Below are 21,905 nucleotides of genomic sequence, written 5' to 3' on the forward strand. Positions count from 1 at the left end.
AACTTTCATCGGCTTGTGACTGGGCAGTGCATTCTCCTCTGCTGCTTCAAAGGTACGCTTTGGTACCTTTTTCCAGAGTAGACCTGTGTTGTCAAAATTACAAACATATTGCAGCAGATAACCCTCAGAATCTATGAGAACCTTGAAGTTGCTGATGAAATTCTCTGCTGCCTTTGTATCGGAACTAGCTGCTTCGCCGTGCCTCGCAGTGCTGTGGGTGCCAATTGTTCTTTTAAACTTCTCAAACCACCCACAGCTTTCCATAACACTTCTTCGACCACTGGTGATTTTGGTGTCTTCTTAACAAGGTCAGCGAAAATCATTCTCGCCTTGCAATTACTTTTCATTTATCCATATAAGGAACAGCCCTTCGACATAATCCAGAATATGAAACAGTTGTTTAGCATATGTCTCCTTAATTTTGTCCTTGTTCTTGAGGATAATGCAAATAGTTCATGTATGTACACGCTAAATCAGCAACACTCACACTATGTTCACGTTTTTCAATGATTTTGTTTCATTTCTAAGGTCATTTTCTTTCTCCTATGATTGTCTGCCCCCCCCCCCCCCCCCCATGAACCATGGACCTTGCCGTTGGTGGGGAGGCGTATCTGTTGAGAGGCCAGACAAACGTGTGGTTCCTGAAGAGGGGCAGCAGCCTTTTCAGTAGTTGCAAGGGCAACAGTCTGGATGATTGACTGATCTGGCCTTGTAACACTAACCAAAACGGCCTTGCTGTGCTGGTACTGCGAACGGCTGAAAGCAAGGGGAAACTACAGCCGTCATTTTTCCCGAGGGCATGCAGCTTTACTGTATGGTTAAATGATGATGGCGTCCTCTTGGGTAAAATATTCCGGAGGTAAAATAGTCCCGCATTCGGATCTCCGGGCGGGGACTACTCAAGAGGACGTCGTTGTCAGGAGAAAGAAAACTGGCATTCTACAGATCGGAGCGTGGAATTTTAGATCCCTTAATCGGGCAGGTAGATTAGAAAATTTTAAAATGGAAATGGATGGGTTAAAGTTAGATATAGTGGGAATTAGTGAAGTTTGGTGGCAGGAGGAACAAGACTTCTGGTCAGGTGACTGCAGGGTTATAAGTACAAAATCAGATAGGGGTAATGCAGGAGTAGGTTTAATAATGAATAGGAAAATAGGAATGCGGGTAAGCTACTACAAACAGCATAGTAAATGCATTATTGTGGCAAAGATAGATACGAAGCCCACACCTACTACAGTAGTACAAGTTTATATGCCAACTAGCTCTGCAGATGACGAAGAAATTGAAGAAATGTATGATGAAATAAAAGAAATTATTCAGATAGTGAAGGGAGACGAAAATTTAATAGTCATGGGTGACTGGAATTCGGTAGTAGGAAAAGGGAGAGAAGGAAACATAGGTGAATATGGATTGGAGGGAAGAAATGAAAGAGGAAGCCGCCTGGTAGAATTTTGCACAGAGCACAACTTAATCATAGCTAACACTTGGTTCAAGAATCGTAAAAGAAGGCTGTATACATGGAAGAAGCCTGGAGATACTGACAGGTTTCAGATAGATTATATAATGGTAAGACAGAGATTAAGGAATCAGGTTTTAAATTGTAAAACATTTCCAGGGGCAGATGTGGACTCTGACCACAATCTATTGGTGATGATCTGTAGATTAAAACTGAAGAAACTGCAAAAAGGTAGGAATTTAAGGAGATGGGACCTGGACAAACTGACTAAACCAGACGTTGTCTAAACCAGAGGTTGTACAGAGTTTCAGGGAGAGCATGAGGGAACAATTGACAGGAAAGGGGGAAAGATATACAGTAGAAGAAGAATGGGTAGCTTTGAGGGATGAAGTAGTGAAGGCAGCAGAGGATCAAGTAGGTAAAAAGACAAGGGCTAGTAGAAATCCTTGGGTAACAGAAGAAATATTGAACTTAATTGATGAAAGGAGAAATATAAAAATGCAGTAAATGAAGCAGGCAAAAAGGAATACAAATGTCTCAAAAATGAGATAGACAGGAAGTGCAAAATGGCTAAGCAGGGATGGCTAGAGGACAAATGTAAGGATGTAGAGGCTTATCTCACTAGGGGTAAGATAGATACTGCCTACAGGAAAATTAAAGAGACCTTTGGAGAAAAGAGAACCACTTGTATGAACATCAAGAGCTCAGATGGAAACCCAGTTCTAAGCAAAGAAGGGAAGGCAGAAAGGTGGAAAGTGTATATAGAGGGTCTATACAAAGGCGATGTACTTGAGGACAATATTATGGAAATGGAAGAGGATGTTGATGAATATGAAATGGGAGATATGATACTGCGTGAAGAGTTTGACAGAGCAGTGAAAGACCTGAGTCGAAACAAGGCCCCGGGAGTAGACAACATTCCATTAGAACTACTGACGGCCTTGGGAGAGCCAGTCCTGACAAAACTCTACCATCTGGTGAGCAAGATGTATGAGACAGGCAAAATTCCCTTCGACTTCAAGAAGAATATAATAATTCCAATCCCAAAGAAAGCAGGTGTTGACAGATGTGAAAATTATCGAACTATCAGTTTAATAAGTCACAGCTGCAAGATACTAACACGAATTCTTTACAGACGAATGGAAAAACTGGAAGAAGCCGACCTCAGGGAAGATCAGTTTGGATTCCGTAGAGATGTTGGAACACGTGAGGCAATACTGACCCTATGACTTATCTTAGAAGCTAGATTAAGGAAGGGCAAACCTATGTTTCTAGCATTTGTAGACTTGGAGAAAGCTTTTGACAATGTTGACTGGAATACTCTCTTTCAAATTCTGAAGGTGGCAGGGGTAAAATACAGGGAACGAAAGGCTATTTACAATTTGTACAGAAACCAGATGGCAGTTATAAGAGTCGAGGGACATGAAAGGGAAACAGTGGTTGGGAAGGGAGTGAGACAGGGTTGTAGTCTCTCCCCGATGTTATTCAATCTGTATATTGAGCAAGCAGTGAAGGAAACAAAAGAAAAATTCGGAGTAGGTATTAAAATCCATGGAGAAGAAATAAAAACTTTGAGGTTCGCCGATGACATTGTAATTCTGTCAGAGACAGCAAAGGACTTGGAAGAGCAGTTGAATGGAATGGATAGTGTCTTGAAAGGAGGATATAAGATGAACACCAACAAAAGCAAAACGAGGATAATGGAATGTAGTGGAATTAAGTCGGGTGATGCTGAGGGAATTAGATTAGGAAATGAGACACTTAAAGTAGTAAAGAAGTTTTGCTATTTGGGGAGCAAAATAACTGATGATGGTCAAAGTAGAGAGGATATAAAATGTAGACTGGCAATGGCAAGGAAAGCGTTTCTGAAGAAGAGAAATTTGTTAACATAGAGTATTGATTTAATTGTCAGGAAGTCGTTTCTGAAAGTATTTGTATGGAGTGTAGTCATGTATGGAACATGGACGATAAATAGTTGGGACAAGAAGAGAATAGACGCTTTTGAAATGTGGTGCTACAGAAGAATGCTGAAGATTAGATGGGTAGATCACATAACTAATGAGGAGGTATTGAATAGGATTGGGGAGAAGAGAAGTTTGTGGCACAACTTGACTTGAAAAAGGGATCGGTTGGTAGGACATGTTCTGAGGCATCAAGGGATCACGGATTTAGTATTGGAGGGCAGTGTGGAGGGTAAAAATCGTAGAGGGAGACCAAGAGATGAATACACTAAGCAGATTCAGAAGGATGTAGGTTGCAGTAGATACTGGGAGATGAAGCAGCTTGCACAGGATAGAGTAGCATGGAGAGCTGCATCAAACGAGTCTCAGGACTGAAGACCACAACAACAACATGATCGTCCAGCTTTGTTTGGGAACATATCTACGAAGGTTATGAAAATTTGCTCACAAAAAACACTGTGAACACAGGTTTAGAAAAATGTGTGATCACAAGCTGCACTAAGATGGCAGCGGGAGGAGTGCTAAACCCAGACTGCAGTTTGTACTAGAAACAGCATTCATATGCCGCTGCCGGCAATGAGAGTTGTTCATATTGTTGAACGTTCCCCTGCTGCGTGTGAACGTCTGGTGACATCACAGTAAATCGTTGTCACTCATTATGCGAAACATTGCTCATAAGTGTGTCTTTTTGCAATTTGTTTTGTTCGTTATTTGAATTGTGCTTATGGGATGGCCTTAAGTGAGGGTTCTCTGTAGACTATTAGGGTATTTTCTAGAGTAAGGGAAGGAAGGAGGAGGAGTGTTAGTTGGGATGTGATTTGACAATGCAGGCATGACACATAATTACAGGACAACTTTATTTGCAACTCACTGCTTGGAGAATACACACAACTTGTAACAGTTAACTTTAAAACATACGCATAGTGACATTTACAGATAGTTATAAATTAGAAATTGAGTGTTACGTTCGTTGCCCTAGGATTGAAGTCAAAGTCCTTCAGCTTTAGTGCAAAAGGTACCTTCTTCAGTCAATCTGCCATCATGTCTTCTGTTGGCTACTACTCCAGTTTCAGTGGACACTCTTGTAGAGCCTGACATGATGTGATGTTTTACGTAAATGTGACTTGTTGAGTGAAAAACTGGGTTGTGTGCTAACTTTCCAGCTGACTGTCATTAAAAAGGTGATGTGTAACATTTTTCCTATAACCAGCTCCATCATGAATGTTGACAGTGGAATTGCCTCTTTTGCTGTTTCCATGAGGCTCATGCACTCAACTTTGGTGATGAAATAGTAACAAGTCTTTGCTTGCATGAACACTATGATATTGCTGCTCTGGATAAGGTGGAACTGTAGCTGAAGGAAGACTTCCCATCAGCAATGGACTTTCCCAGTCAGCATCTGCGAAACTGAAGATTCCTTCTTTTTCCTTGGCATAGGTAAGTTCCGTGTGTGTGGTTCCTTTGAAGTATCTAAGGATTCGCTTAGCATCTTTCCAGTGAATACAGTTATGGCTGTCATTGTACTGGCTTAGCTCGTTGACCGGGTAGTGTATGTCATGTCAAGTGCTGATGGTGATTTAAATCATTGCTCCAACCAGTTCTCTGAATGGATAAAGAGTACAATGTTTTTTTTATTTGTAGCCATTGCATCCAACTTGCTCCCAGTTGCCATTAGAGTTCTTGATTTGATTTGGTTTTTATCAGGGAAGCAAAACCAACATTGATAAAGTCCGCTGCTGCCCACACTGAAACAGAGTTTAGTGTGTGGTATCATTCCCTGTGTCTCTAGTAAAGCCAACCAATGCTCTTGAACAGTGCAAGGAGATCCTTCACTAGTGCTTTGCTAGACACAATTTCTTCAGGTCTGGTTGATCCAAATACTCTGTCTTTTAATCTCCAATGCTTCGCATTTGAACATAAAATGTGATGAAGTTTCCTCTCCCACACCACACATCCTACATTTGGGGTCTTCTTCTGTTATCCCCATTGTATGTAAGTGTTTTTTGATATTCTCGTGGCCTGTCAACAGTCCAACCATGAGTTTCATTCTCAAGCCCAGGATTGAGAGACTTCTTAGAACATGGCGTCGGTGTCAATACCTTGCCATGTTTCTGCATTTGGACCTTAGCCCAGTATTCTACATGCTGTCTCCTTGCCCTGTCTTGTAGTTTTATTTTGATCGTTGCGTTGGCGATCGTCAGGACAGGTTCCTGTCCAATAAATGGTGTCTTCGCCCCATCCTGGCCAACCTATTGGCTTGCTCATTACCACTAATCCCTCAGTGACCAGGGCCCCACAATAGTTTTTCCCTATTGCTTTCCCCTAGCTCCACAAGGACTTAATGGCATTCTGCCACGATCTTTGATCTTGTTGCAGAGTCTGCCAGTGCTTTTAGGGCTGCTTGGCTGTCTGACTGAATGAAAGTGCTATGACCTCTGTAGCACCTCCACAAATTCTCCTCCACGCACACCCTGATAGCAGATATTTCTGCTTGAAACACAATGGCCATCTTCCGTAGAGAAATTGCACTTTCCAGCCTTGGCTGCACTCCGTATACCCCGGCCCCAACACCTTGGTCTGTTTTCGAACCATCAGTGAACCAGACTATGTCCCCAGTACGGTTTCGAAATTTGTCATCCCAGAGCTCTAATTCCTATTACTACATTGAAAGGCTTGTTGAAGCAGCAGGGAGTTGTTATATAGTTGGCCGCCATGTCCCTCAACCGTACCTATGCCTACCTCACTCAGTATTTTAGTGTGAGATGCTGGATACCCCAGTGAGTTCCAGTTTTTGCCAGTCTTTAACCTGTGTGCTCCAGCTGCTGCCTCCATATTTACCCACAGGTGTAATGGGGTCATGTCCAGCATGGTTCCCATCCCAGCGGTGGGTGTGCTGCTAATTCTGCCCGTAATGGCTAAGCAGGCCAATCTTTGCACTTTAGCAGCTACCTGCTGTTCTACCTTTTTCCAACACACTATAGCCCCATAAGTGATCATAGTCTTACTACCATGGTGTATATCCAGTATATACTCTTGGGGCTTAAGCCCCAGTTTTTACCACAAGCTCTCCTGGTACTCATTATAGTACCTTTCACCTTGGAACAGGTGCTCCTTAAGTGAGGGGTCCACAGTAGTTTCTCATCCAGGGTTACCCCTAAATATTTCACTACCTCTTCACTGGTAGTTTAATCGAGAAGGTTCAGATTTCAGCATATGTGTTGGATCTGCTTCCTCATAAAATGGTACGACAGTCTTCCAAGGGCTGACCATTAGGTCATGTTTTCTGCACCAATTTTGAACAATGTTCAATGCTCCTTGTGCCATAGCTCTCTGACTGTACTTAAAAATTTGCAAAGTAGTACTATGACAAGATTGTCTGCATATCCCTGCTGAAAGTACTGTTTAGAGTTTAATCCTACAAAACTGGGTGTTGTGTGCTGTCCTTAGGTTAGTTAGGATTAAGTAGTTCTAAGTTCTGGGGGACTGATGACCATAGATGTTAAGTCCCATTGTGCTCAGAGCCATTTGAACATTTTTTTTAATCCTACAAAGAGTTCATTCACCACAAGGTTCCGCTATAGAGGGGACAGGATCCCTCCTTGTAGACAGCCTCTGTTGGTGTTGATTACCATTTTTTCTTGCATCATGGTGGCTTCTACTTTTCTACCATTAAGCGTGGCTCTAATCTACCTACAAATGGTGGTCTCCAAGCCATGCACCTTTGCTGTCTTAACCATGGATTTGAAGGCAATGTTACTAAAAGCCCCTTCGATGTCCAAGAAGATGCAGAGGGCTATTTCCTGAAAGGATAGTGCTTTCTCCACCTTCCAAACGAGTTGGTGGAGTGCAGTTTCACATGATTTTTTTTCTGGTTGGTATGCATGTGGTTTGTGTGTGGAGGGACTGTAGTTAACCATCTCTTCCTAATGTGCACATTGACCAGTTTTTATAATGTTTCAAGAAGAAAGGAGAACAGACAGATTGGTCTCATATCCCCCGGCTGTGGTATGTTCAGTTCTTCCTGGCTTTGGAATGAAGACAACCTTCACTGCCCTCCAAATGTTAGGAATGATTCCTGTTGCTCGACTAATCCTAAATAACCCATCAAAGAATTCTGCTTCAGTTTGTGATACCCGGACCAGGTGGGATTAACAGAAGACATTGGATTTTCACAAGGAAGTGAAAATGTCATTGCAGTGTTGAAGAACATAGACATATGCCTGAAGATAGGTGGAAACTATTCTGCAAATGCCTACTTAAAAAGTTTCAAGAATCAGTATTTAGGGAAGGTTTAAGGAGTATGCTACAGCCCCCCCCCCCTCCTCGTTTCCTGCATATTTCTCCTGTAGAAAATGCGAGAACATTAAACTTACTACAGTGTGCCCAGAAGCATTTAAACAGTCATTTCTTTCATGCTCCGCATGCATTTGGAATGGGAAGAATCTGCAATGTTATGGATTCATGTATACCCTCTGTCATTCACTTCAGCATTTTGAATGTGTGTAGCTGGGAATTTCAGTTGCATGACGTGCCTTCATGATGTTCATTTCTGAGAACTTTTTTCAGTATAATTTTAGTAATGTTTTACTGTCCTTAAAATTCAGCAAAAGCATTTAGCAATTTTAAATCATTTTTTTTTCTCTACAAATGGACATTTGCAACAGGCCTATGTTTCGGCACATGCCACATATAGTGCCAGCATATTGATACTCCTCTTGAGTGAGAATTAATTAAGTATGGAGCATTGCTACTTCTTGTAGTGAGCAGACTTTCATTTACTGCTTTATATTTATGGCCACTGTAACAAAACTGTAGAATTTTTTTTCCTCTGCTAACCTTCAGAAGTAGTAACAAAAATGGGTAGAAGTATATAATGTAGCTTGGCTTCAGTGGAGGACTACAATGGACTACAAGCCCTCTGCTTTGTGTCCTAGTCTTCCTCATTGTGTAGACATTGTCAGTTGCATATGTTGTTTGCTTTTCAGTTTTCACTTTTTGTGATATAGACTGGTTATCTTAAATGATTATTGGAAGTTACAGACTGCTATTTTGACTCTCGAAAATCTGGCGGAAAAAGCTAACTTTGCTGTTGGAGATACCATGGGAATGATTCTTTTTACATAATTATATTTTAAACTCAGTTTCAGTCTTTCATTGTTAAGTATATTTCTGTACCATCTCTACCTAGAATATGCCAAATTTACTGTCTTACTGCTATCAATGGTTGGGTAAAAATACATTATCTTCAGATAATTTGAAATGTGTTTCTCACCCACATAGAGACGATGGCTTCCACAAAGATGAGCTTCTATTAACTTGGGTTGCAAGGACTTCGGTTATATAAAATCCTACTTTGCAAACTAGTTATCCGTGGCGCTTATTTATTTATAGTGATACTATCATAAAGAACAATTACTTTCCAACAGCAACCAAGACGGCTGCTTTATGATGAGTACACCATGCTGGATTGTCATCACCATCCTACAGCATCATTCTGAAACTGGCTAGTGCTGTTAACTAGTGACGTGTCTGTTGCTTTTAGTTGTGGTGGGAGAACGACTGTTCAGATCTTTATCTGGCCATCCAGATTTAATTTTCTGTTTGATGAGGGCATGGCAAATTTCCTTCCCCATCCTTTTGTAATCCGAGCTTGTGCTCCATCTCTAATGACCTCACAGTTAATGGAACATTAAACTCTAATCTTCCTTTGAGTCGTTTACTTGTTTCTTGATGAAAATGCAGCTCCCACTAATTTTGATCTACCACTGACCACCTGGTGCATTTGGACTCAGCAGTTGGATAAGCTTTCATATGTCACCACTCACCTAATTGCTATGCTCTTCAATATACATGGTATCCATCATTAAAGTTGCAGTTTCAAAATGCTGTAGAAAGAGAACCACTGCTCAGAATGACGTCATATTTGAACAGCATATTATTGACATGGCACTCTGTCTTCAGGCCACAAGTGGCCCATCGGGACCATCCGACCGCCGTATCACCCTCAGTTGAGGATTCGGATAGGAGGGGCGTGTGGTCAGCGCACCACTCTCCCGGTCGTTATGATGGTTTTCTTTGACCAGAGCCGCTACTATTCGGTCGAGCAGCTCCTCAATTGGCATCATGAGGCTGAGTGCACCCCGAAAAATGGCAACAGCGCATGGCGGCTGGATGGTCACCCATCCAAGTGCCGACCACACCTGACAGCGCTTAACTTCGGTGATCTCACGGGAACCGGTGTATCCACTGCGGCAAGGCCGTTGCCCGAAGAGACATTAAACAAAAGTTAACGAAAATTTGACCAATAGCTGGCTCTGTAAGCATCACAGTATTCATATCAGTAGATGCGCAGCACATTGGCAGTTACTCGTTTGGCGTCAGGTGTCCAGCATGACTGTCTGTCGGAGGGATCTTGGACTACTGGTAAAGCTCTTTCACAAGAAGTGTGATTGTGTGCTAGTATTCCAGTAGCCCTGCATAAGTTCCAGTCACTCGAGGGTATGAAAAAAGGCATGGCCTGATGTCTGCTAAGGGTCTGAAGAAAATATTACAGAATTCGAAGACAGGTTCTTTTGAAGTGCAGTGTGGCAGAGGAAGGAAAGCAGTAAATCAAACATCTGACAGGTTCTTTTGAAGTGCAGTGTGGCAGAGGAAGGAAAGCAGTAAATCAAACATCTGTCAAAGGTATGGTCACAGGATTGCAGGATGGCTTAACTTGTGTTGTGCAAACATGCAGTACATGGGGAATTGCCCAAATGTTGGACATGCCTGTGAGCTCAGCACATAAAATCTTACGAAACATTGTGCATTGCTATCCATACAAAATCACTCATGTTCAGGAGTTGCTTCCTGCTGACATGAATGCTAAAGAAATATTTGCTGTGGAATTTCTTGCTCTTATGGAAGTTAGCAATGAATGTTCACAGAACATTCTGTGGACAGACTAAGTCCATTTCTATTTCGAAGAACATGTCAATACACAGAACTGCAGACTATGGGCAACAGAAAATCGGGACACACACCAGTTTGTTACCACTTCATTCTGCGGAGTTGATTGTGCGATGCAGACTGATGGCATCATTTATTGTAAGGCTGTATTATTTTTTTTTTTTTTTTTTTTTTTTTTTTTTTTTTTTTTTTTTTTTTTTTATAGCAGTTGAGTCACGTGGGTCTTTCTATCTCTAGTGTCACTGGTAAATGTTAAGAGAGTTTTGTGCACAGTTGTCATTCCAACCTTTCAACAACACAGATGTGTGGGTAGGCTCATTGTCATGCGAGACGGCTCTCTTCCACACATTGCACAGCCAGTGAAGTGGCTGCTGCAACGGTATTTTGGAAATGCTAGAATTATCAGCAGTAATTTCCCAACACCTTGCCATTGAGATCACCTGATATTGAGCTGTGTAACTTCAGGCTTGTGTTCAGTGCTCCAATTACAAATGTAGCTGAATTGGAGGTATGCATTGTGCAACTAATTCTGAATGTGACCTCTAGACACTTCGATCTGTTGTGGAACGTGCTGTTTCTCGATTTCAACTAGTGGCTGAAAATGCTGGATAGCATATTGCATATGTCTTGCACTATTCTCATGACAATTAGAAACCAATGTCAATTCTTTCTCATGTGGTGTTTGGTCTCAGGAGAGTTAAAAACTGATCTAATTTTGCTTTTTATATGGATTTTGGCCTCAGGACAATTAAAAACTAAATTTTCCCTTATGATGTGGTATGACCTTGCTGTGGCGAATTGACTTACCTAACAGTGACACAGCTATTGAGTGCCGAACTTGTGCAGTCATGCACATTGAACAGTACAGATGATGTAATGTGCAGCTCAAACATGTCAGATTGCGATTCATCTGTCATTTGTAGCCAACCCCTTTTATGTTGACAGTGCCAGCCAGGTGAAATTTTCTTCAATTTTTTTTCTGTGATGTTTCCCTCTGAGCCAGTAATATAATTTTCAATTTTGACATCATTCTGAGCAATGGTTCACTTTCTACACTGTTTCGAAACTGGAACTTGATTATGGACACACTGTACAGAAAACATAAACCATCTGGCAACATCCTTTCCACGCTAAATAGATAATGTTTCTGAGGCCTCCTGTTGATCGCCAGGAAGAACATCTCTACAGTTTTCCCATGCCCAAATGGGACTGCCCTTCAACATACAACATATGCAAGAGAATGGATTGTCACGGATCATTCCTGTCACGATCTGTGCTAAACCAATTGACAGTCTCATACGTACTAAGAGCCTCATGGTCTCGTCTTCTCATCACATCTGCTTCCACCACAATGTCATATCACTGCATGTCACCAAATGCCAGCCCCAGGGAGCCATCCCACTCTCTTTAGACCCATAGTGATGTGCAGAATGGCATTAAAACAAAACTTGCAGTTTTATTGGCTAGGAGGTACAAGACATGTGCAACGTTAAAAAAATTTTTATTGTGGCCGGAAGGGGCTGATGGGAAGTATAATATATTATACTATTGTTCTTATGTTATATTATGGTCATACATACATATGTACTTCAATTACAGCTGTGCATGAAATTGTCTGAAGCAATTTGCCCCTCTGTATCTGCATCTGCTGAAGCCTAAGGATGATACGGAAGCCAGTTGGTACTGTTGGGCCTACAAGACCCGTTCAGAGGGTATTCTCAACTATGGGAAAAATGTGTTTGTTTTGGATTATGTTCAGCCACATTCACTCTGAAGTGAAACTGTTTATTGCCCGCTGCTTTGTTTTGGTTCTGCTCACATATGTACTTATTACTCGATCTAAGATATCATCTGCCATGTTAGTGTTGTATTGAGGGACAATGGATGGCCAGTCTCTTTCTGCACTTTTTTACACTATTGGGTTCAAAAGCAAACTTAGTTGAAGCCAGAAATGTCCTATTACCAGATCACGTAATTATGGCAATTTTTTCATTATACTGAACCATCTGATCATGGCTGCCTCTTCCAGCCCTCTTTATAGCAGAATCTTTCAGAAACAATATCTGTAGTCATATTCGATAGTAAAAAATTAGTAATATTTCTGTGCAAGACTTAATAAAATAAAGGAATCAAGGTAAAATATGTCAGTCATAACCTTGCAGGAGCTGTCACATATCTTCAACACTGTCTTCTCTCCAATGTCTGTGTTTTGTGGAACAGAATTAACTGTGCTCTCAGAATATCATCCTTTCCACTGATACTCAATAAAGTCCTAGAGTACACCATTTCAAGATGCCATTACAAAAATCTTTATTCCAACAGGATTTAGTTTGCCTTTGGTATACTATATCATAGCTCCTGGAAGGGGATCATTTGTTTGTCAGTACAGATGTTTGTAGATCATGAGATTTTCAACCAAGATTTTCAAACCATACTTAGCGTAAGTTTCACCTTCCAGAAGTGATCAGATTATTTATCCTGTTGAGATAGTGTTACCGTTTACTACTTTCAGGTTGGTTTGAAGAAGGAAGAATCTGTTTCTGTAAATGTCTGGTATTTCAAAATTCTTGCTACTTGAGCCCAAACTATTAGCAGATGTAGATAAACAATTAGTATTGTGTAAATGTACTGTGAAAAGAAAGTTTTCACTTCTTCTACATTGCTATAAAATGATTTTCCTGGATGTTCTAAACCCATTAAATTAGTAAATTTGGCTTATTTGCAAAAAAAATGTAGACAGTCTAGAAAGTGCTCAAATGGCTTCTGAAGATTGTAATTAGACACTGGTTGTGGTGTAGGAATTAGGGTTGGTGAAAATCTGCTTGAGAGAAAAGAAAAAAGCCTGTAATTTATACAATCCATTATCTCAGCATTTTAGTTCCTCATTATTAAATAAACTTTGCTAGAAAAGGTTAAAACTTGCATATCCATTTGCTTGTAAGAATCCTGTTCGTTTCTTGTCCCGACTGGTTTAAAATTTCAGAGCATTTGCCTAAGAGTCCTTATTTGAAATTCCCCAAGAAGAGTTAATATTTTCCTGAAACAGTCACATACTTACTTCAAATTTGTCTTGTGAATCTTCAAACTAAAAATCAGTGTTTTGGGTCTGTTTGGTGTATTAGAGCCGAAATTGCATTGTCTGTAGGCCCAGGAGTGAAAGCAAACCATCGTCAGTTGGCATGTTAAATAACATTAGTATCAAATGTGATACTTTCACATTTTTGTCCTATGAAAGCCATAAAGAATTGTATTTCAATTCTACGACACAACTTGAATGAACTTCAGTAATCTGAAACCTCTTCCAAAACAGAAGAAATAATATTTTATTTACCTTTATTTCTGCTAGCAGCATGGGGCAGCTTGCACGCTCTTTCACTATCCTGATGTCTCATGCGAAAGTGGTAACATTTGCAACAATTAGCAGTCATGTTCTGCATGAAGTAAAGCTTGTGACATTGTTGGTTCCAGTGACAAATATGCACTCTTAGCTGCGTGAAACATTTTGAAAGTGAGGTATAATATGTGATATCTGGGAACCAAAGAGGGTAAAACATGGCTTTGAATTCTTTCCACCGGAAACAGAGTTGTGCACTACCGTAGACTCAGGCTAGTACATTCTATCTCCAAGTTACAATTCAGCAACTAGTTATTAGAATCTGTTGAATGACACTGCTTTTTGAGTCTCCTCCTTGTTCTTATGTGGCTGTGTCATTACACCAACTGTAATTATTATGCTCTACACACGTCATTAATACTGTCCCACTTGGGACTGTGGTTAAATTTCATATGGATCTGAAGCAGCGTCAGTCTGAAGTAAGCTTGCCCCAGTTCGTTACAATGGTGGGAGACTGGCGACTCGAGCATTTTGTATGAACCTCAGCAGTCTTGATGGCACAGGCTGAGTTCCCAGTGCAAAAAGTCAATAACAGAAATTGCCCATAAATGATGGGGGTAACAATCCACCAGATGCCCAAATGAACCAGTCAAGAGCAGACCTTGAATCTTAGAGCATACTTAAGTAATCTGTGAATGTCTTGTATTTTGAGCTATTGATTTTTATTGTATTGTTTTGATAGCAGCTATAGCGGTACGAGGTGATCCTTGAATGAAATAAATAAGTAAATAGAAACTTTCAGAAATGACTGTAAAGTTTCACTGCAAGTGCACTGGGGTCTTCTTTCAGTACCTCCATGGTGAGTATTGCTCCCTGTGATGTGTAGTCCTGTCCCATGGCTTAAAGATGACTATTGCTCCAATGACTTTCTCATTTATGACACACAAAGTGACTGCATTGATTGCTCAGAATCAATGGCAGAGTTTTCTTTGAAATCATTTACCCCAGAGGGTATGGAAAGAGATTCCTACATAATGAGTGTTGCGTATTTACTGCTGAACTGCAATCCATCACCCAGGCCATGCAGTGCACCAGTAGTCAGGAGAGTGAGGTTACTATTATGTTGCAATACTCGCGTAACATGCTGGCATCCAACTTCCAAGACTAGTTAACAGAGCTTCATCTCGGTCCCTTTCATTTGTACACCAAATTGCGTGTATACAGGGAAATAAGGTGGCAGATTGGAAGGCCAAGCAAGCTAAGACTAAAGAAAGGTTAGTCATTGAAATATCTGACACTGAGGTGCCATAATTTAAAATTATTGGTAGAAGGAAATCCACAACTACCCTCAACAAAATGAGATTAATGAAACCCAAGCTGTATGGAGTACTTCTAGAAGAACCTTCTGAGAATAATCCATTGGGCTCTGGCGACCACATGAGACGCACACACTTCTTTCCTGTAAAAAGAAAAAATAGGGTGTCTTAATCCAGTTGTGAATGTAGTGCATTCATCACTGTGGCTCATGAGTTTGTGGAATGCACCATTTAGAGATCAATGAGTAAAGAACTTAAGGTGGTTACTCATTTCTGTCGCAACTTGCAGACAATGAAATGAAATGGATGGATTTTGTAATCACAATTGATTATTGTAATAAAGTCCCACTGTTGCAGTGTTATAGAGGGTGGATGGGTGGGGAAGGTGAACTGCTCCCTCCAGCTCTGGCACAGTGGTACTGCCTGCCTGCCTGCCTGCACTCCACGCCACACACTGTTTCTCCAGGGTATCTGAAAGCCAATCGTCCTACTTATCACTGCTCGTAGGCCTGTTGGTTCTGCTGCATCTACTTTCCTGGGAAAGAAAACAGCCATATTTTTCCCATTGCATCAACTGTTGTGCATTTCATTTTTGAAGGGACAGATGACAACACAATTTGGTATCTTAAAACACCAGTATCATAATATAAAGTCTGAGATCTGAATGTTACAAACTATACAAAAAGCTTCAAAAACAGGGTGAAGCTATGTATTTGCAGTGCCAAAATCTTACAAGCTTGTTTCATTGTATTCAGCAAAATCAGCCCTATGGCACTGTTGAAGATCCTCTGTAAAGTTGGTGTTGAAAAGAGAAAATTAGAGGTGTTTTTTGTGTCTTGTCTGACAAAATAATATTTTTAAGTCCTGTTGCAATTAACTATGAGGTGCTATCCAAAATTTTTGGGACTGGTGCTGCCATCCTAGAAGTAGTTCCCATCTGCACACACACATGGGTCCCAGTGCTTCTGCCACTGGTCAAACGTTTTCTGGAAGTCTTGTTTTTTGAGAGTGTTTATCACCACCAGTGATACTTCTTGAATCCCCTCTAGAGTTCAACTTGAGTTTGTTTTGGGAGTAGTGCAAAGTTGCAAGGTACCAAATCTGGCAAGTATGGTGGGTGGGGTAAAACCGCCGAAAAGGTCCTGGTGAGCAATGACGTGTGTGAGGGTGCGTTGTCATGATGCAGCAGCCAGTTTCCTTGACAACAAAGGCTGTCGTCACTGCATGTTTTCACGGAGCCGTCGCCAAACATCACAGTAGTAAGCGGAATTCACTGTTTGGTTGGATGGGACAAACTCTTTGTGCACAATTCCCTTGGTATCCAAGAAAACAATGATCATGCTCTTCACTTTGCTCTTCACCTGTCTCACTTTTTTGGGTCTAGAGAGCCCAGGCTCTTGCACTGGGATGATTGTTGCTTTCTCTCTGGGTCATAGCCATAAATCCAGCTCTCATCGGTGATAACCCATGACAAGAAGGTTGGATCGTCAGATGTGGTCTGATGAAGATCCATGCGCACTTCAACACATTGTGCCTTCTAATTGGCAGTCGAAATCCTTGGCACAAATTTTGCGGTGACACGACGCATGCCCAATTTATCAGTCAACATTCGTTGACGTGTCCCCATAACCAATACCCACTTCATCCACAAGGTCTTGAAAGGTTCACCGTCGATCCACACGAACCAGTTGTTGAAGTTTGGCAACAATGTCCTGGCGTTGTGCGGCTAATGGTCTTTCCAGTGTGAGCATCATCTTTGACGTCTGTACGGCTGGTACAGAACCAGTCATGCCACTCACACGTGCGTACGGCTCATGCTCTGTCCCCCAAACACTTGTTGAATCATTGCAAGGGTCTCAGAGATTCGCACAGAATTTGATACACACTTGCTGTTCTGTTCGCGGATCCGTTGTAAAATCGCCACACACCAAACACAGTGTGTTACGGAAATCACTGTGGACATGCTACACGTCCTCCCAGCTGAATGCCACTCTGTACACTGACTCATTAGATATGCAGCTCTCGCCATCTAGTGGTGCAAAGGTCTACTACGCCTACTTTCCAGATGGCAGCACCAGTCCCGAAAATGTTGAATTCCACCTTGTATTGTCTGCTAGAGTGTACACACTTTCCACCTGAAACATGTAACAAAAAACACAGCAGTAATTATACAGTCATCTTTAATCGGCTAAAGAGTGCCATTGAAATGCTCGTCAGTGTCCTGTGGAACTTGCAAAGAACTTTTCTCTCCAGTTTACACAAAACGGGCAGCAAAATCTAAACTGAAATTAAAGGTAATCACTCTGCCATTATTTCATGGAGCCCACATGGTAAAAATGCTCAAGGATTGATTGAATTAGGTTTTGTAAGTGATCATCTTTGAAGCAAACGGAACTGTTACATTCTTTTCCCATGCCCCATGACAAGATTGAAGTGAGTATTTCACCTTAAATTCCTTATGGCACACACTTCTTTTCAGTTTTGACTGATTGCCTTGACAATCACTAATAGTATAGTCAAATGATACCAGATCTTTTCCTCTCTCTCTCTCTCTCTCTCTCTCTCTCTCTCTCTCTCTCTCTCTCTCTCTCTCTCTCTCTATATATATATATATATATATATATATATATATATATATATATATATATATATATATATAGTGGTCATGTTTAAGTGATTGGAGTTGAATTCTCTGTGGCAGGTAGAATGGCCACTAGAGTGCATAAGTGCACACCAAACAGCCAAAACATGATGATCACTGCTCATCGTGATGTTGGATGCCACCTGGAAGCAATTGCAGGCTCGTGACACAGTAGGGTTAGTATGTAAGTGGAGCATACACAGATGGGGATCTCACTAGCAAAGATATGGGCTGCAAATGGGGAAAACCATTGAGAAAAGTGGCTCTGACAAAGGGCAGGTTATTATGCAGAGCCTGTGAATGAGTATCTCGAAAATGGTTCAGGTGGTCAAAAGTTCATGTGCAACTGCGTGTGACTGTTGTGACCATCTACAGAAAGAGGTAGGACAGTGAAACTACCATTAGGCACTAAATGGTTTGACATTGATTCTTCGCAGAATATGGTGTTCAAGGCTTGTCTTCTCGGTAGAGTATGATAGATGGTGATACGTCAGGGCTCTGCCGAAAGAACACAGTGCTAGTGCATGCATAGGTATTTTGGAGCACACCATTCATTTTACATTGTTGAACGTGGAACTCCGCAGCAGACAATCCTTGTGTGTTCACATGCTGACCCAATGGCATTGCCAATTAAGATTGCAGTGGGCAAGGGACCATCGGGATTTGACCATTTATCAGTGGAAATGTTTGGTTCTTTGAGTGACTCATATTTTTTGCTACACTAGGTGGATGGTCGTCTCCACAAACGCAGTCACCGAGGTGAATGGTGGCTCGAAACGTGCAATGTGTCATGGATGCAGGCTAGTGGGAGCAGTATTATGCTATGGGAGACACCACCTGCACTCGCATGGGACCAGTAGTAGTAATCGAAGACACGCTGACAGTTGCAAACCACCTGCATCCCTTCATGCTTAGTCTCCTCTGATGGTAATGTCATCTTTCAGCATAAAAATGCCTGTGTCTCAAGGCCAGAATATTACTTCTGTGGTTTGAAGAGCATGATAGTGAAATTAAGTTGATGGCTTGGCCACCAGAGTCACCTGATGTGAATCTGAGAGAACCGTTCTGGATTACCTCCACAAAACTACGATCAAATTTTAGAACAGGTGATAGACAGAATCAGCACTGTATTGTGTTCCAAAGATGGACAAAGAAACTGTTAAACAGGTGGTCATAATGTTCAGGCTTGTATGTGTATAGTGATGTTACCAGGCCTACTAGTGTAGGCTGCTGTTGACACCATTTGGAGTGGTTCTGTGACTGGAAAGCATGGACGGCTGATGACTGGCATTGTTATTCAGCAATAAATTGTGGTTCTGCCCTACCCTGGATCACCGTTCTCAGTGAGTATGGCTGTGATACAGGGAGAAGTCCCATTCTTCTAATGTTTTGGTGTTGGTCATGGTTTGAGGAGCTATTCGGTATGGCTTCAGTCATTACTAGTAGTTATTGAGGCAACTCTGATGGCACAATGGTAAGACATGGACATCCAGTATCCTCATGTTACCTCTCATGTGACAGTATTGTGGTGCCATTTCTCAAAAGGACAATGCTCATGCACACATGGCACATGTGTTTATGACCTGCTTGTGACTTTTAGGTACTCTTCTGGCCAGCAAGATCCCCGGATCTGCCCAAGTGGACCATGTGTGGAGCCAATTAGAATGTCTCGTCTCTCCCATTTCCAATGTCAAAGATATCTTGGACCAGTTAAGAGTTGTGGGCCAGCTTGTCTCCCAAGATACAATAGGTCTGTCACCCTTCCAAACCAAATATGTGCGTGCATTCAGGGCATAGGGGGTGCAAAGTCGTACTGAAAAGTGCGCAGATACTGTCAGGTTCTTTGTAAATTTGATTTGGACTTGTAATCACGGAAATAACATCACTTATACCCTCTCAACATCTGAAGTTTCTCCTTCCTGTTCTGGGGTGCTTCACTTTAGCCAGGGCAGTGTTTATTGTAAACAGTATCAAACCTTGAGGAATGCTGGATGGATTTAGTTTCTGATATGCCTACTTACGAATGAATTCTGTATTGTGTTTTTTACAGTCTTAACAAAAGGTTCGCCTAAGCACAAATTTCATTTACTGGACAATGGTTTGGAATTATAAAGGGCTGCCTGGAAGTCAATACACACTTCAACTAGTAATCTGCTATAACTTCCAAAAGTTACCCATTGTACTGGGATGAAACTGTTGTTAAGTGCCAAAAGTGGTTAACATCTTTCACTATCTATGCACATTTTTACTAAATGCTGTAGTAGACAAGAGGTTCATTGGAAGAAGCATAAAACTATCTCAACCCCCACCCCACCCCTCCTTGTGTTAATTACTGCTGCTTTCAGTGAGATTTTTAATGCATTGCTGAATTAATGTTTAATGATTGAAAATAGTGCTAAAACTTTTGTATGGTTATAATGAAGTTGGAGGTGTTGTTGGAATAATTAATGGAAAGAAATTCTTAATTTGGAGAATAGGAAATATGGCAACATTTATAAACTGAAAGAGTTCTACAAGACAAACTTCTAGAAGCAGTGAAGGGGTTTGTTTATGGACACATGTTCCAGTGTAAAGCTGTATTTAGTAAGATCCCTTTGCAACATTGAGAAGTCTTTATTATGCATTAATGTGTTATTGAACAAAGTGTGTAAGCTGTGCCAATACATATATCTTAATTCATGTATCGATTGTAAAAATATGTTGAAATGATTTTCATTGCAGGGAGCAACAAAATCTGAAGCGAAGGAATTCAGAAAGCAGCAACGCATGCGGTTGCAAGAGGAATTAGCTCAACATAGCGATTCAAGACCATCATCTTCAGCAAGCACAAAAACACCCTCTGAATGCAGTTCACCTGCTTCAATTGCAAGTGATAGTACAATCCGTCCACGTGAACCGAAAACTCGTTCTCTGGCACTCCAAGGAGTTCTTTCGAACCGGTCAAAAGACATCTCAACCTCATCTGCTCAGCAAGATATACCAGATGAAGTAGTGGCATCAATGGGAGGACTTTCATTGGGTCGACCACTTGGTCGTGGTAGTGCATTGATAAAAAGGACTGTGTAAAATTAAAAAGTTACCAATGTTCTGTCAGCTCAGAAAATTCGAAGTCTTGTCTTGTAAATATAAATGGATCAGAGTGTAGTAGGGTTCTGGCTGTGATGAGACCTTGCATATGCTGGAAATATTATTTGAACTTGACACACAGTTACATAAAGAATTAACTCTTTTTCTTGTAACTTGAATTTCAAAGGCAGTTATGCCAAATGAAATTACAAAAAGTTTTAAGTCACTTCTACTTGCTTGTGGAGAGGTGTTTCTGAGATTTTTTATTATTTTATGTCATGTGCAATTTAGAACAGTGTATATTTCATTAATGGGAAATATAATTTTAATTATATATTGGAAGTAATATCAAGTAATTTTATCTTTTTATTACTTTGCAAATACATGCACACCCATATTTCCAGGATGTAAGATAACATAATTAATGTTCTGTTTTCAGTAGTGGTACACCTCTGTTCTGTCTCCTTCATCTCACATCGTGCATAATATTTTTTTGTGTGCTTTAGTTCCACTAGTACTATCCCGGTGATTAAATGTGTGAAAATGTTCTAATTTCTCAGTGAAATGAGGGAGATATTGTAATTGTTTCCTCACAGTTGTTGGCACACATTGTAATGGATTTATATAAACAAGGTGTGGTTGTGTAAAGGGATATATGAGGAATGTACTTAAGTTGTCACATTTTTTGTAGATAGCAAACTGATGTTCAGTGAAAGAATTGTTAGCTGAAACAGGAAGGAAATGACTTTAATTGTTAAGTAATTGAATGTGAGCTGTAGGAGAGAAAATAAACGAAGACACTTCATGTTTTCTACAATGTGTGTTCAGATAACATGGCTACTAAAAATTTAGCCAAGAATCCATATTTAGCTGGTTTTCTTTTTTTTTTTTTGGGGGGGGGGGGGGGGGGGGAGGAGGACGACACACACTTTAAAACAAGATTTCTGTGTCATTGTAATTGATGTTATTGTGTTTAGAATAACCATTAAAATTATAAAAATCAGTTGCGCAAATGATTTCTAAACCCACATTTCCACTGATTTTAAAAACATGTTATGTTCACAACATAGTCTGACAGTCTTCAATATGATTGCAGTTGTATTTGTTGTTTGTATCCTGTTTGCACTAATGTCAATGACATTTGCATACGTATTCACGTTGTCTGATGCACTGAAGCTGGGAG

At 40.8% G+C, this 21,905-nt stretch overlaps 1 protein-coding gene across 5 annotated transcripts in view; it reads left to right on the plus strand.

Moving 5' to 3' along the window:
• Positions 1 to 21,536, plus strand: part of LOC124777367 (gametocyte-specific factor 1 homolog) — a 36,398-nt gene extending 14,862 nt beyond the window's left edge. For all 5 annotated transcript variants that reach the window (XM_047252748.1, XM_047252747.1, XM_047252744.1 and 2 more), the window contains exon 3: positions 20,378 to 21,536. In XM_047252748.1, coding sequence (XP_047108704.1) covers positions 20,378 to 20,722 — 345 coding nt within the window. In that variant the 3' untranslated portion in view covers positions 20,723 to 21,536. The remainder of the gene's footprint in view (positions 1 to 20,377) is intronic.
• Positions 21,537 to 21,905: the final 369 nt, after the last annotated feature.

Source organism: Schistocerca piceifrons, chromosome 2 (genome assembly GCF_021461385.2).
Source record: "Schistocerca piceifrons isolate TAMUIC-IGC-003096 chromosome 2, iqSchPice1.1, whole genome shotgun sequence".
NCBI lineage: Eukaryota > Metazoa > Arthropoda > Insecta > Orthoptera > Acrididae > Schistocerca > Schistocerca piceifrons.